The sequence below is a fragment of the Urocitellus parryii genome, chromosome 2, assembly GCF_045843805.1.
Source record: "Urocitellus parryii isolate mUroPar1 chromosome 2, mUroPar1.hap1, whole genome shotgun sequence".
Taxonomy (NCBI): Eukaryota; Metazoa; Chordata; class Mammalia; order Rodentia; family Sciuridae; genus Urocitellus; species Urocitellus parryii.
The window spans coordinates 174,226,428-174,242,156 of NC_135532.1; the positions used below are offsets into that span (position 1 = coordinate 174,226,428).

At 35.3% G+C, this 15,729-nt stretch overlaps 1 protein-coding gene across 1 annotated transcript in view; it reads left to right on the forward strand.

The window, feature by feature from the left end:
* Positions 1-15,729, forward strand: part of Pak2 (p21 (RAC1) activated kinase 2) — a 78,216-nt gene that overhangs the window by 17,122 nt on the left and 45,365 nt on the right. Inside the window, exon 2 of the mRNA XM_026393942.2 lies at positions 15,284-15,491. Within this exon, the coding sequence (XP_026249727.1) occupies positions 15,305-15,491 (187 nt within the window). The 5' untranslated portion in view covers positions 15,284-15,304. The remainder of the gene's footprint in view (positions 1-15,283; positions 15,492-15,729) is intronic.

The window sequence follows — 15,729 nt, forward strand, 5'->3', positions numbered from 1 at the left end:
TGAGATATAATTCAGAGGAGATCAGGCCCATTCAGGGTGGTATGGCTATAAACAGGACTGAGATATAATTCATATGTGATAAAGTTCACCATTTAAGGTGAATTTTTTTTTGTGTATTCACAAGATTGTACAATTATCACCACTAATTCCAGAATATTTGAATCACCTCAAAGAGAAACTCCCATTCAAGAATAGTCACCCCTATACCCCTAAACAAGCAATAATCTGTTTTTATCTTTAAATTTATCTATTTGGACATATATATCCAATATGTGCTCTTTTGTGACTGGTTTCTTTCACTTAGTACAATGTTTCCAAGGGCCATCCTTCTTGTAGCATGAATCAATACTTCCTTTCTTTTTTCCCCCTTTTAGTGCTAGGGATGGAACCTTGGGCCTCCCACGTATTAGGTAAGCACTCTGCCATTGAGCTATACCCTAAGCCATTTACAATTTTTATTTTGAGACAGTCTTCCTAAGTTGCCCAGAAGACCTCAGACTTGTCATAGTCCTACCTCAGCCTCTTGAGTAACTGCAATTACATCCATGCCCAGCTTTCATTCCTTTTGTTATCCAAATAATATTTCCATAGTATGAATAACATTGCATTTCATGGATCTTTTCATCAGTTATTGGATATTAAGGTTGTTTTTTTTTCTTTTTTTAACCGTTATGAACAATATTGCTACGAACATTTATGTACAGGTATTATCTTTCTGAAAAGTTTGTTAGATAAGTTATACAGCTAAAATTCATATGTTTTAAAACCAAAAGTAGAAAGCTTCTCATACTATTCCATTTATAAGGCTTAGCATTGCCAATTTATTTTCTGGTGAAGATTCTGAAACAAAGTGGGTTATTATTTGTTTATAGTGCCTTTAAACTAATGAAGGTCTCTGGGATATTTTTGCATCATTATTTGAATTAAAAGTTTATAAACATTTGTTGAAAGTATTATGTTGTACATAGATGCAGAGAAGTATGGAAGGTGTTCCTTGCCAGCCAGTTAGTATTCTTTTTTAAAAAATTCCATTTTGAGACAGGGTCTTTCCAAGTTATGAGGCTGACCTTGAACTTGGATCCTCCTGCCTCAGCCTTCCAAGTTATTAGAATTACTGGTGTGTTCTGCCTCACCTGGCAGTTAATAATTTTGTAGAAAGAAAGAAGTAAAGTTAGAAAGCAGATGATCAACATTAAAGGAAGTGTGTAACTATCATATTGATGGATGGGACTGTATCATTCCAGGTCTAGTCAAAAGCAATTTGAACATGAAAAGAACGATTGACTGACTTTTAACAGGGGAATGGCAGGATTATGAAGAATTAGCTAGTAAAATGTAAATAGAACATAAGAAATTAAGAGTAAGAAATAAAAAAACAAAGGAATGACAAAAGCAGTGGCTACTACCACCAGGGTTGAGATAGAGCACCCAGAGACAAGCCCTCCCTCCTTCTAGTTATAAGCTCTGAACCTTGTGGGAGAGAGTATGGTTGTGGATCACTGTAATAGCAGAGAAATCTCTGCCATTTAGTGGTTTTGTGTTGGCCATAGTTGCTGGACATCTGCCTGTAGGATGTCATGGAAAGCTGTTCTCAGTTAACTCTGCTACAAAACTGCACAAGAGGGGTAGGTGGGAATAGGCTGCTGGAATGGGGCTCCACCTGAACTGGGTGCTGCTGGCCACCTTGTCCTATTGGAATCTGACACTGGAGGAACCACCTGCCTCTGAGGAGTTTGGTGGAACCAGGAAGTAAAATTATTTTTTCCCTGAAATGTCTCCAGCGCCCTCTACTGACAAAACATTATTGTGCTATCTGGCCAAAGAAAAATACAGGCCCTTTTCCATTTTCAGAGTAGGCCAAAAGGTTGATGTGGAATTGAGAGGCATTAGATTAGTAATCAGCATAGGAATGGCATTAAGTGTTGTAGGATCTCAGAGGAGTAGAGATCATGTCAGGTTATGGCAATAAAGGAATAAGCAGTGTTTGAGAGAACTTGTAAGATGAATAGATTGGTTTTTTGAAATTAAAGATAACTTACTGTTTTTCCTCAAAAAAGGAAAAGTATTCCGCTCCATTGTCTACAGAGAGATATCCAGTGTTAATCACTCAATAAAATGTGGCCAGTTAGTGGGTATGGTGTGGTGGGAAAGCTTTCTACGATGGTGCTTACTGCTGCTTTTGTATCTTTGTTTACATAAAAAAAATGTTATTGAGATGCTAAATTTCACAAAGGAATACTCTGAGGAGCTTTCTGTCTTTTGCTTTTGAAACTATATGAAGTTTATTTGCAGAATTTTTCTAACAAATTTGTCAAATAGAAAATAGGTGTTGTTTTGGTGTTTTTCAGGTGATCATTAAGAAGAGATTTTCTTTTCTTTTTCTTTCCCAGGGATTGAATCCAGGGGCACTTAACCACTGAGCCACATCCCCCAGCCTTTTTCTGTATTTTTATTTAGAGACGGGGTCTCACTGAGTTGCTAAGTGCCTTGTAAAGTTGCTGAGTCTAGCTTTGAATTCAACGATCTTCCTGCCTCAGCCTCCTGAGGCCCTGGGATTACAGGCATGGGCCACTGCATCCAGCTAGAAGAGATTTTCTGATGGAACATTGTATCTTTGAATTTATCTCTTCCTTGACCCTAAATTTTCACATGATTGCGCTTCTTAAGAACAGGGTTCTGTACACGAGCCGTGAAACTCCACATCATGTACAACCTAAAGAACGGGAAGTTATACTCTATGTTTGTATAATATGTCAAAATACATTCTGCTGTCATGTAGAACTAAAAAGAAAAAATAAAAAAAGAAAAAGAAAAAGAAAAAGATCAGGGTTCTAGCTGACTCTTGCCAGCAATATAGAAAATTCTCCTTGAGCCACATACCTGTTAACACTTTTATATTTGGTCAGACTTCTTAATGGTTGTCATCATGGGAGATATAAAATGGTATCTGCTAGTAGCCTTAATTTATTTCCACAGTTTCTGAGATTGGGCATATTCTCACGTATGTGTTTATTCTTTGTCCTCTTCTGTGAAATGCTTGCTCTTGTCCTTTGTTCGTTATTTATTGGATCACTTATATCCTTTATCCAAGATACATTTTTTTTTTAAAGAGAGAGTGAGAGAGAGAGAGGGGGACAGAGAGAGAGAGAGAGAGAGAGAGAGAGAATATTAACATTTATTTATTTTTTCTTAGTTCTCGGCGGACACAACATCTTCGTTTGTATGTGGTGCTGAGGATCGAACCCGGGCCGCACGCATGCCAGGCGAGCGCGCTACCGCTGAGCCACATCCCCAGCCCCCCAAGATACATTTTTATCAGTTACTTTTGTTGTAGTCCTGGTTTGTAGATTTGTATTCTACAATCCAGAATGTAGTCATATTTAATAGTCTTTTTCCTCACAGTGCTTTCTAAACATGAAGATATTTTCCTATATAAAGATATACTTCTATATAATCATCTAAGATAATTTTAACTTTAATATCAAATCTTTGTCTAAAATTTTTTTGGTCTGATATAAGATAGTAGTCTCTCTTTACCTGGATTCCCACAACTCAGAGCTTGGACAGAGGGCTTATGTAACTTTACCTTATTAGGAATTTCAGAAGTACTTGTGATTGAGAATGAGGTAATCATTTTCTTTCAATTTATGTCTATTTTTTTAATAGTAAGTTTTAAGAGTAAGTTTTTCAACCTGACTCCTAAATAAATGAAACTGGAATTTTTTTTTGGCCTAGAGGCAATATTAAATAATTATTGGGATGTTAAATGTACTAGGAACCAAGAAAGTTTGGGAATTTCTGTTCTAGGAAATTCATATTTTTATATGCTATTGTAAATGGTATCTTTTCTCCATTTCATTTTCTGTTCAACATACAAAAATTCAGTTGAATTTGTGTGTATTCCTCTTTGTCCTACAAATTTGCATTTATCCTAATAATTTATCACTTAGTGTTCTAGTCAGTTTTTTTCACTGCTGGGACTAAAGGATCTGACCAGCACAACTGTAGGGAAGGAAAAGTTTATTTGAAGGCTCGCAGTTTCAGAGGGCTTAGTCCATAGAAGGCGGGCTCCATTCCTCAGGGCTCGAGGTGAAGTAGAGCATCATGGCTGGAGAGTGTGGCAGAGGGAAGCAGCTCACATCAGGAAGCAGAGAGAGACAGACTCCACTTCAAACACAAATATATACACCAAAGCCATGCCCTAATTCCCACCTCCTCCAGCCACACCCTATCACTTCAGTTACCACTCAGCTAATTCCTATCAGAGGATTCATTCACTGATTGGGTTAAGACTCTTATAACCCAGTCATTTCTCCTCTGAGCCTTCTTGCATTGTCTCACACGTGAGCTTTTGGGGGATACCTCACATCCTAACCATAACACTTAGCCTGCATTTTGTAGGCAATCATTTGCAAATAATGACATTTGTTTCTTCTAATATAACATACCAAGAGAGACAAAAGAATTAATGATAATAATAAATTTAAAACTCTTCAAAGCACTTTTCACATCCTGGAATCTCCCATCCCCATTCAATGTGAAAGAATAGATAATATAGATTATTTAGTGACTGAAGGAAGGAACTAAAAGGAAAAGTTTAATTGGCTTTCAATAGACAGCTTAAATAGTGGCTATATATATATATTTTTTTCCTAAAATGACTAACATTATTTATTTGAAAAACACATTTTGAATTTTTATGATGTATTTAATAATTTACCAGGTGCCTTGGAGGAATTTAAAAAGACTTATAGATTTAGTGTCCTCTCAGAGAATTCAGGAAAGGAAATCTGATACATAACAATAGATGATAATAGGGGCAGTATTATAATTTGGTATTTGCTAAATGTGTCATAATAGTGAAGATCCCATTGTGGATGTCATTCTCTGAACATGTAAAAAAACAGAAGAAATGAGGATCTTCAGCACTGCTAATTTACATTCAATTCTATTCAATATTTGGTTCTTTTTTTTTTTTTTTTTAAAGAGAGAGTGAGAGAGGAGAGACAGAGAGAGAGAGAGAATTTTTAATATTTATTTTTTAGTTCTTGGCGGACACAACATCTTTGTTGGTATGTGGTGCTGAGGATCGAACCCGGGCCGGACGCATGCCAGGCGAGCTCGCTACCGCTGAGCCACATCTCCAGCCCAATATTTGGTTCTTGTTTCACGTAATTGTAAAGCTAAGCAAGGTTCCTGTGTTGTCTGAGAACTGAAAATTACAAGGACTGTTTTGGTAAAAAATAGATTGTTATATTGGGTTTCTGATATTACAGGCACTATTTGTTTTGCTTATGCTGGCAATTTTATATAGTTTACAAAGGTGTATCAAGTATGCAAAACAAGAAAAAAATCCGATTTTTAACTCAGTGCCCTGTTTTTGTTCCCTTCCACTCCTAAAGTAATCATTAAAATATATATATACATAGGTCTTAAATGCACACTTCCACACAAATGATAGCTATAGGTGGTAACAGATGTGTTAGTAATCATTATACAGTGTATATCACATCATGTGATATGTGTAATTTTTGTCAGTTATGTCTCAAAGCTGGGAAAACTATGGTGCATTCTTCCACTTAAAAAAATATAATTGTATACATTGATATGCCAATTTCATCCTTCCCCACTCCCTTCAGTAAATGATAGCATTATATATACACATTATATATATACATATATAGTTATATACAAGCTGTGTGTGTGTACCACATATACATATATATTCCCCCCAACACCATCTTGCATTTTAATCTAATATGCTTTGGTGAATATAGCAATATATGAAGTGATTTTTCCCTCTTGCTGTCCTTTTTAATTTCTTTGTTGGATTTTTTTTTTTTTTTTGTATTAGAGATTGGTGCCAGGGATTTGTTTTGTAGCTTCATAATCCCTTAGTTTGTGATATAGTTAATTCAGGCAATCCACTATTATGGCCATTGGAATTGCTTTCAGTCTTTTGTTGTTTCATATAATGCTACAATTATAGCCTAATGTATGTCATTTTGTATTTTTGCCAGGGAAATCTTTGGAATAGACTCCCAGAAATAGGATATCTGGGTCTGTAACTAAAACTCTCTGTTACACTGCTTTCATATTAAATGTAAAACCGTATTTTGTTAAACCCACCCCACAGAATTTCAGGGGGGGAAAAAAAACAATGAATGCCCTAACTGTGATAGAAAAAATAAAAGAAAACATACATATATATATATATATATATATATGTTTGTAAATACTTGATCACGACCACACAAAAAAGTCATTCTGAAGTACTCAGAGGCTTGTATGTGTATGTGGGCATGGCTCCAGGGCAGTCTCACACATGTGGACTAGTTTGGTGACTAGAATGAGCATAGTACTCTTGGTGATCTGATTTTCCAAATGGTGATTAGGCCTCTTGGTAAAATCCGAACAAAACAAAGTATAAGCTCTTCGTACTGACTTATTTTTGATAGAAGTTACATAGCTGGAAAATTCGAGTATGTTAAAAATACAGATTTTCAAAACAGTCTTTTAAATGTAAAAAACAAAACAAAACCTGTATACCAGGTTCAGAGAATTGTGATTTTTTTTTAAAAAAAGATATAAATTATGTATGGTAGAACATTTAGGAGTTTTAAGTACATTGTAGAACATTTGACATCTATGACCTCTGCTCCTTGAATCCCAGTAGAATCACTTTTTTTCCCCTAATACTGTTTATCTGTGATTTCTCTCTTTGTTTAGATTAATGCCACCAGACATATTTTACTAGTTTTGTCTAAGACTAAACTTTTAACTTTACTGATTTTTTTCTATTGTATATTATTCTTTTATGCAGCAATTTTTGCTTTTATCCCAATTATTTCCTTCCCATCCTCGTAGGGTTTATTTTTTTCTATTATTTGGACTTCTTAGACTGGATACTTAACTCATTAATTTTAATGCTTTTTCATATAAAAATTCAGAGTTATAATTTAAGAACCTCATATCCTATATTTTTTTTGAGATTATGGTAAAATAATATAGAACATAAACTATACCATTCTAACCATTTTAGGGGTACAATTTAGTGATGATAAGTACATTTACAGTATTACATATCCATCAGCACTATCCATGTCCAAAAATTTTTTCATGATCCCAAACAAACTTTCTATGCACTAAACAGTAACTCCTATTTCATCCTTTCTGTAGCCTCTGGTAATCTCTTTTGTACTTTAATACAGTTCTAAAATTTCTTATTCAATTCTAAGTGTGTTCTAATAGTTTATTGAAGGTGTTTTATTTATATAAACTTAAGGGATTTCCCCCTCCAGTTATCTTTTTGGTATTGATTTCCAAATCAGTTGATTTCATTTAATTCTTTTTCATATAAAAATGTGTGCAGAGTGATGCCCATCTTGTTAAACTTTTTCTTTGTTTCTGTCTTACCTCATTCTTGATATAGTTGAGTTGGATCTTCAGTTTCTTTTGGCAGCTTTCTCCCTTACAGTACTGAAGATATTCCACTGTTTTCTTGCTTTCATCGTCGATAGCAAGAAGTAGGCTGACACTTCAATTGCTGTGTCCATAAAGTTTGTCTTTTTTTTCTCTTTTGGCTAACTTTTAACAATTCTTTGTCTTTGATGTTATTTTGCTATAATGTGGCTACATGTAAATTATTATTTTTTTAAAAAAATAGTTTTTAGTTATAGTTGGACACAATATTATATTTATTTTTATATGGTGCTGAGGATTAAACCCAGTGCCTTGCACGTGCTAGGCACACTCTACCACTGAGCCACGACCCCAGCCCATAAATTATTTTTTATCCTGCTTTTAATTCATTTCTTCAACTTAATGGATTTATGATCACTATCAGTTCTGAGAATTCTTAGCTATTAATTTATCCAGGGGCCAACCCCCTCAAACAATCTGTCATTGCCTGGAACTCAAATAAATGTAGATTAGACTGTCTAACCTACGCATCTTCTCTTTTTTATTTTCTCTTTGGTTCTCTGTGCTACATTTCTAGGCTCGCTCTTCAGACACATTCCCAGTTCACTACGTTTTACTTATGCTGTGTCTGTTCTGCCTTTTAACTTTAAATGTTGAGTTTTTAATTTTCTGATATTGTTACTTTTTTTTTACTGAAAGCTTTGTATGGGTTTTTCACAGTAGTTGTTTTCTGCCTTTATTTTTAGGTTTGTATATTTATTCTGCCCGATCATCTCCTGTAATCAGTCTGTATGGCTAGTTCCCAGTCTCAGTGTCTTGCCTGCCTTGCTTGTGTTCTGAGTTTTCACTGAGGGCTACTCCTTTCCCTTAGAACTTTTATCTTCAGGTATTATTTGATACCTGAACTGAAGTTCATTTTTTCCAGGGAGGCTTTATATAATAAAGACTTCTGACACTTACTAGAGAATGAAACCATATGCAGTTAAAACCTGTTTGGAGGAGACTGGGGTTGTGGCTCAGTGGTAGAGCACTTGCCCAGCATGTGTGAGGCCCTGTGTTCAATCCTCAGCACCACATATAAATAAGTAAAATAAAAGATCCATTGACAACTAAAAAAGATTTAAAGAAACTTTTTAGATAAAAGATTTTTTTGGACCTTCTAGATGGAATGAATTCAGACCATCAAAATGTATTTTTAAATTAAGTTTTGCAGATTTACTTTTTCCCTCTTACCATCACCAGACTTCATGCTTAAGGTTTTCTTGTTTCCTTCTGTCCAGAGGGATTTATTTCTGATTTATCCTATATATTAAAAGCCTTTTAGGTCCTAGCCTTATGAGAGAGGAATTCCTTTTAAATTTTTTACCTTAAGTAGACCAAGTTTTATTTCCTGTGGTAGTCATTGGAATGGAAGCTTAATGTCTCCAGGGTGTAGTCAAATCCCTTGAGAGGAAATGGATTACTAAATTGCTTGCTCATTTTAGTTTCTGATTTCTCTTTGCTTTGGATCTTCAAGGAATCATCCCTATTACTAGCTCCATCCATGCATTTAAAAAGATTTGATAAATTATCAGTTCAGTATTTTATCCAGCTCTACATTTATTTGATTTTGAAGCAAAGTCGCCCCCACCCCTACACCTACCTTCCCTCCTCCTAGTCTCCTGATTGTGTTTTCTGTGTCTTCCTTTTGTTTTTTCTTCCTAGCCTGGCTACTAGTTGGCCTGATGTTATGGTTATTAGCACCAAATGAAAACACTCTTTTCCTCTGATTTGTGAACCTGCTGTTTATAATATTTGTTGCCATTTTCAGGTGATATGGGTATATTTTCACTAATGCTTGTGTTCTCAGAAATTTTTGAGACTTTATTAGGGTAGAGGAGGGGCCATTGGTATTGAAGGTTTTGCAGCTTATTGAAAGATTGTTAGAAGTCTGATTGTTATTACATTCATAAATTTTGTTATTTATATAAACTGTAATTAAAGATAAAAACCAGAATTGTGCTTCTCAAATTATGTTTTTCAACTTATATGACTTGTACTTGATCTCCGTGGATTACAGTAAAGTTGGACTGACTGGTTCCAGACACCATTACTTTTTTCATTTCTGCCATATATTTAACTACCCCTAGTCTCCTTCAGCAGACAATTGAGGGATTGTTTGTGCTTGAGTTGTGTCACAGTTAAACAATGGGCCTATTAGAAGAGTACAGTGTGTTTTGGGCACACTTTTTGTTTCGCCTACTTGTTTGTCACTGAAAAGTAGCAAAAAGTGTTTGAACAGACTGGAAGAAGGGCACTATTTATTTGCTTTTTTTTTTTTTTTTTAAAGACATATTTGAGTAATGGTGGAACAAAGCATAAGGTAAATAAGTATTTTATCACAAATTATTTTTTCTGGATAAAATGTAAGAAGAATGTAAAGAACCTTATTACAACCTCATTTGACATTTTTTAGGCATTTGACACTGTCAGTAGAAGCAGTACACAAACAAAACCCCCAAAATCTGCTTTATGGAAAAGACAAGACTAAGGCCATAAATCAGCTATAAGGGGAAAAGTACAACTATTTCCAAAGATAAATTTTATTAAAATAGGATAGTTTATATATTATCTAGTAAAAAGCTGTTTTATAAAAGATTTAATAAATTCAAGAAGAATAGTATTTCCTTTGGGGACGGAACATGATACCATGAGTCAGTCGTCTTCATTGTCTAATATATAGAAAGTCTCTGCCTTTGAATTGCTTGAAATTTTGGTCTGGGAAAATGTTAACTAATGATGTACAGTTATGATTCATTATTTTGTTTTAAAAAATGTTTTTCATAAAAACGTTATTTATTTAATATATAATGGATTTATTGTTATTATAAGTGAATTAAATTTTAAATAACTTATTTTAATTTCTTACAAAATAAATATAAGTGTAACCCTCATAAACAAAAACTCTTTGGAATATATTAGTCAGCTTCCTTCGTTGCAACAAAATACCCGAGGAAATCAACCAAAAAGAGGAAAGATTTATTTTGATTCATGGTTTCATAAGTTTCAGCCCATAGTTGCGTGGTCCCTTTCCTCTGGGCTTATAAAGCGAGGTTAGAACATCATGGTGGAGCAGAGCTGCTTGTTTCGTGGCTGGCCAGTAAAGCCAGAGGGAGAAAGAAAGAACTGTTTCTTCCAACTTGGCCCAACCTTTTAAAGCTTCCACTACTTCCTAGTAATGCCATCAGCCTAAGACCAAGCCTACTTAACACACCAGCTTTGGGGGGAAATTTAAAATCCAAAGCATAACAGAATCCTCAACACTTAAAATATAAAGTGGCCAGGTACATTGGTGCGTGCTTGTAATCTCAGCTACTTGGAAAATAGAGGCAGGAGGATTACAAGTTTGAGTCCAACATAAGATCCTGTTTGAAAATTTTTTAAAGATGTAAAAAATGGGTGGGAATATAACTCAGTGGTGGAGTTCTTGCTATGCATGTGAATGTTTTGAAGAATTGTTATTGCTGTTGTTTGAAAATTGCTGTTTTGAAGAAACTGAGTGACTTAATAAGCATGTATTGAGAACAGGCAGTGATAAAGGGCATGCCTACCCTAATTTAAGCAGGTACGTATTGGTCTTTTTCTCTGGCTTGTGGACTCTTAAGACCTAGGTCATCTTTTATTTCCCCAGTGTCTATCATAGAGTCTTTTTTTTTAAAAAAAAGATAATAATAGCAGCTTTTAGTCTTTATTAGCTCATTTAATCTTTATTCTGTGAGATAGGTATTATTTCTTTTTCACTGAGGTGTAATTTACATAGCGTAAAATACTATTACTATTACTATTTTTTAAAAATTATTCTTTGTTTTTCATGTCCTTGAAAGTTTTGAGAAGTATGCTGGTCAGAAATTTTGTAGTGGGCCCCTCAATTTGGTTCATCTGATGTTTTTATTATGACTACACTAGGGTTATGGGTTTTGGGGATGAATACACACAGGTGAAGTGGCTTCTCATTACATTATATCAGGGATTAAGTTTTATTAATCTAAAACTGGTAACTGCTAACCATGGTCACTGTTTGCCAGTTGTATTTGCTTGGCTGTATTTGCCAGGTTTAACTGCAAAGTTATTTTTCCCTTTTCATCCTTTGCAAATGAATTGTTAAATCCAGCCCATACTCAAGAGAGAAAATTAATCTAAACTTCCTACAGAGAGATGTATCTACATATATAAATTTGGAACTCTTCTATACAGATTTGTCCTCCATTCATTTATTTGTACCTATGTGAAATGATGTATATTTATTGTGTACTTTGAGTTGTAATCTAATACTATATTAATTTTATTGTTTGTATCATTCCAGCATTGGTTTTTGGGAACTCTTTCCTATGTCCCTTGTCTCTTTGACATGTCCTTATCACTCCACACTTTTTTTCATTTTGGTACTGGTGCTGGCGATTCTGGGGATTGAACTAACAGAGTCTAACACATGCTAGGCAAGCATTTTACTTCTAAGCTACATCCCTGGGCCTTTTAAAAAATTATTTATTTTAATATGCACCCGTAAGAGAGTTGTCACTTATTATGATTGCAACAAAATTAGAGATCAATGTGAATAGTCAGTTGCGTTCTATTGAAGTTATATGTCCTATTGTCTGTAGTCCATCTACTTTTATTTATTTTTTTTTGTTTGACTGACATGGTCTTCATTTCTGCTTTATGGAGGGGTGGCATTATACATATGTTTAGTTCTCCATAGCTATTAGGTTTTTTAAAATTCTAATTAGTTACACATGACAGTAGAATGCATTTGACATTTTGTATGCAAATGGAGCAAAACTTCTCATTCTTCTGCCTTGGCCCTTTTTAAAAATTTCATTTTGAGATAAGTGCCTGCTAAGTTGCCCAGTCTGATCTCAAATTTGTGATATTTCTGTTCCTGAGTAGCTAAAATCGCATGCATGTGCCACCATGCCCCACACATTTATCCTTCTAAAGTACTTCCTTATCTTCTGAAAACTACAAGATGCTCTAGGCTCACTTCACATTTTCCCTGTTTCAGGCCTATAACCAGCCATTTCTTCAAGAAATCCTGAAGCACAGTTAACTCATTTGCCCAAGGTCACACATTTAAGCAAATGGTAGAACTAGGATTCCAACCAAAGCAGATTCTAGATCCTATGCTGTTAGCCACAAAACTGGACAATGTGCTCCTGGTATTATTCTATGTAATTAATTAATAAATTAATTTGCTTTTGTTCAGTTGCTTTTGAGTTTCTAGTTATGACAAGCCTTAAAATCAGTTTACATCAAGTAATTATTGTGCCCTGTGTTTGTGTTTCCTTTTTCTCTTTCTCCTTCCCTGCCCCCCTTTTCTTCCTCCCTCCCTTCCTCTCTCCCTCTGGCTCTTTCTCTTCTCTTCTCTTCTCTTCTCTTCTCTTCTCTTCTCTTCTCTTCTCTTTTCTTTTCTTTTCTTTTCTTTTCTTTTCTTTTCTTTTCTTTTCTTTTCTTTTCTTTTCTTTTCTTTCATTGAACCCAGGGCCTCTGGCATTCCGAATGTATGCTCTGCAACCAAGCTGTACCCCAGTACTCTCCTGTTTTATATTACTTTGTTAACCACAGCTCTGATGATAGTAATTGAGTTTAAAAGCTAGTAATTAGCCACAGATTATCACTGTTAAATTTTGGTGCATTTCCTTCTGTCAGTGCATATAAATGTGTTTAAATTTTTTATTTTCTTCTGATTTTTAAACAGTGTGCATAAATATGGAATTATAAAATACAAAATCCAGATATTGTAGCTTTATGTGCCATTTCTGTTGTAACTGGAAAGTGAACCATTTTAGGAGTACTATGTGTGCTTTAGTGTTATAAGAACATTAAGACCTAAGCATCCATCTTGGTGTATCTATTCATCAAGTAATCCTTGCAATACTTGATACTAAGCCTTATGTTTCTTCCATCTGTAGCAAAATAGATCCCCTGTGGTAGTGTACACATTGGTAGCAGTCCACACTTAGGAATAGCCAGTTGAATCTGCTTGCCTCTCCCCCCCCCCCCCCCCCCCCGTCCCCTTAAGAAAACAACCAGCATGCCCCCCACCACCTGCAAGCACCTGGTTTAGAAGAATCATCTGAGGCATGTCTTTGGTGCTACCTTAGTTTCCACCCTACTGCTTCCTTAGGCAGGCAATCTTCCATGTGTGTGTGTGTGTGTGTGTGTGTGTGTGTGTGTTTGTTTTATTTCCTTTCCCCAGCCTTTCTCTATCTGGTTATCCCCCAAAATGTGTACTTTTTCTCCTTAACTTCTCTTATGCTTCTTCTTGTAGGCTGAAAAATAATTGTCATTTTAGCAGATAGTAGTGTGCTAAAGTAGTTCACTGCACAGGTAGTGCTTGTGACACACTCTAACAAGGGAATCAAAAGCTGTAAGATTTGGAGTAGAATTTGGTATAATCTCTTCATCCCTCAATTTTCTAAGTGCTATTATTATTTTTTTTATACACATACACAATTTTGTTTACTTAAATATATTACATACTAAGATCAAATCAAGATCAGATACCAATAAAAACCTTGTTTAATGGGGAAATATGTTGTTTCCTAAATGAACTTTTGCATCAGAACTTGTATAAATTAGGAATCCTCTTCCCTTTACTCTCGATTTTAAATGTTTGACTCACCTTTTTAAAAGATAAAATATAAGCATATGTAAGCAAAATTGATATTTCTACCAAAATGGCCATATCTATAAGTGAGGTCACCTGATTGCCTGGACAGGGTGACAGAACCTTGGGGTTGTGGCCCCACCCTTGGTTCTATGCTCTAGATTTAATTTTGACAGTGTACCTGAATTGGTCAAGCTTCATGTGACTGTCTTACAAAAGAGACTAATGTGTGTAGAACAGAATATCAGATTTCCAGAGACATCAAACATTGCATCAGTGGCATGTTCTTTTGGGAAATTTAGGTGAAGGTAAGTTATCAATCACAAGAATGATTTGTGTGGAATCCTAACAGGGGGGTGATAGTTTATGGGTTTAATATCTTAGCATCCATCTCTATTTCTAAAGAGGGACCAACCAGAGATATTCTAATTGTCTGGTCTGGTCTCCTCTTTGGAATTTTCTGAGACTCCATGTTGTCTGTCCATTGGAACCATCTCACAATCAATTGATTAGGGGAATTGCCTTTTTTTTTTTTTTTTAAGTTGTAGATGGACGCAATACCTTGGTGCTGATGGACACAACCCAGTGCCTCACATGTGTTAGGCAAGTACCCTACCACTGGGCTATAATCCCAGCCCAGGCATTGCTTTTGATATGTTAGTGTTATCATGATTTCCACTTGGCTTTTTAAATATTTAGTAACATTTTAAAACAAAACATTTGCTAATTTGTTAGGGGAGGTTACCTTTGTTAAGAATCACAATGTTATATATGTTACTGATTTTTGTCCCTTAAAAAATTAGTACATGGGCTGGGGATGTGGCTCAAGCAGGTAGCGTGCTTGCCTGGCATGTGCGGGACACTGGGTTCAATCCTCAGCACCACATAAAAATAAATTAAAGATGTTGTGTCCACCAAAAACTAAAAAATAAATATAAAAAATTAGTACATATTAATTATACAGGATGGTGGGTTTCATTGTGGCATACTTGGGCATGTGTAAGAACATAATTTGATCAATTTTACTCTTAAATGTCTCCATGATTTATTGATTCTCCCCCAACCCCCGAATTTCACAGATGTCACTTTAAATGGATAACATTTTCTAATTTGGAGTGTGTGGGAATTAGTATTACTGTCTTCTGCTTGTGCATACTGCTTTTTTTAATGTTGTTTATTAATTGTTTTTGGGGGGGGTTTGCCTATCTGTTTCAGGCCATTTCATAATTCTGAATCATGTCTGACAACGGAGAACTGGAAGACAAGCCTCCAGCACCTCCTGTGCGAATGAGCAGTACCATTTTTAGCACTGGAGGCAAAGATCCCTTGTCAGCCAATCATAGTTTGAAACCTTTACCTTCTGTTCCAGAGGAAAAAAAGCCCAGGAATAAAATCATCTCTATATTCTCAAGCACAGAAAAAGGTAAATAGCTGTTGTGGTTTTAAGAGTCTCAGCATTAGTTTATTATTTTATGTTACCTGTGTTGGTCCTTCACTGAATGAACAACGAACAGATCCAAGAAAATAGTTGGTGCTGATATATAGGCACTAATGAAAACACTACTTTAGGTGGCCATGGTGACTTGTGCCTGCAGCCATAGCTCCTTAGGGAACCAAGGCAGGAGGATTGCTTGAGCCCTGTTCAGTGCAGGCCTGGACAA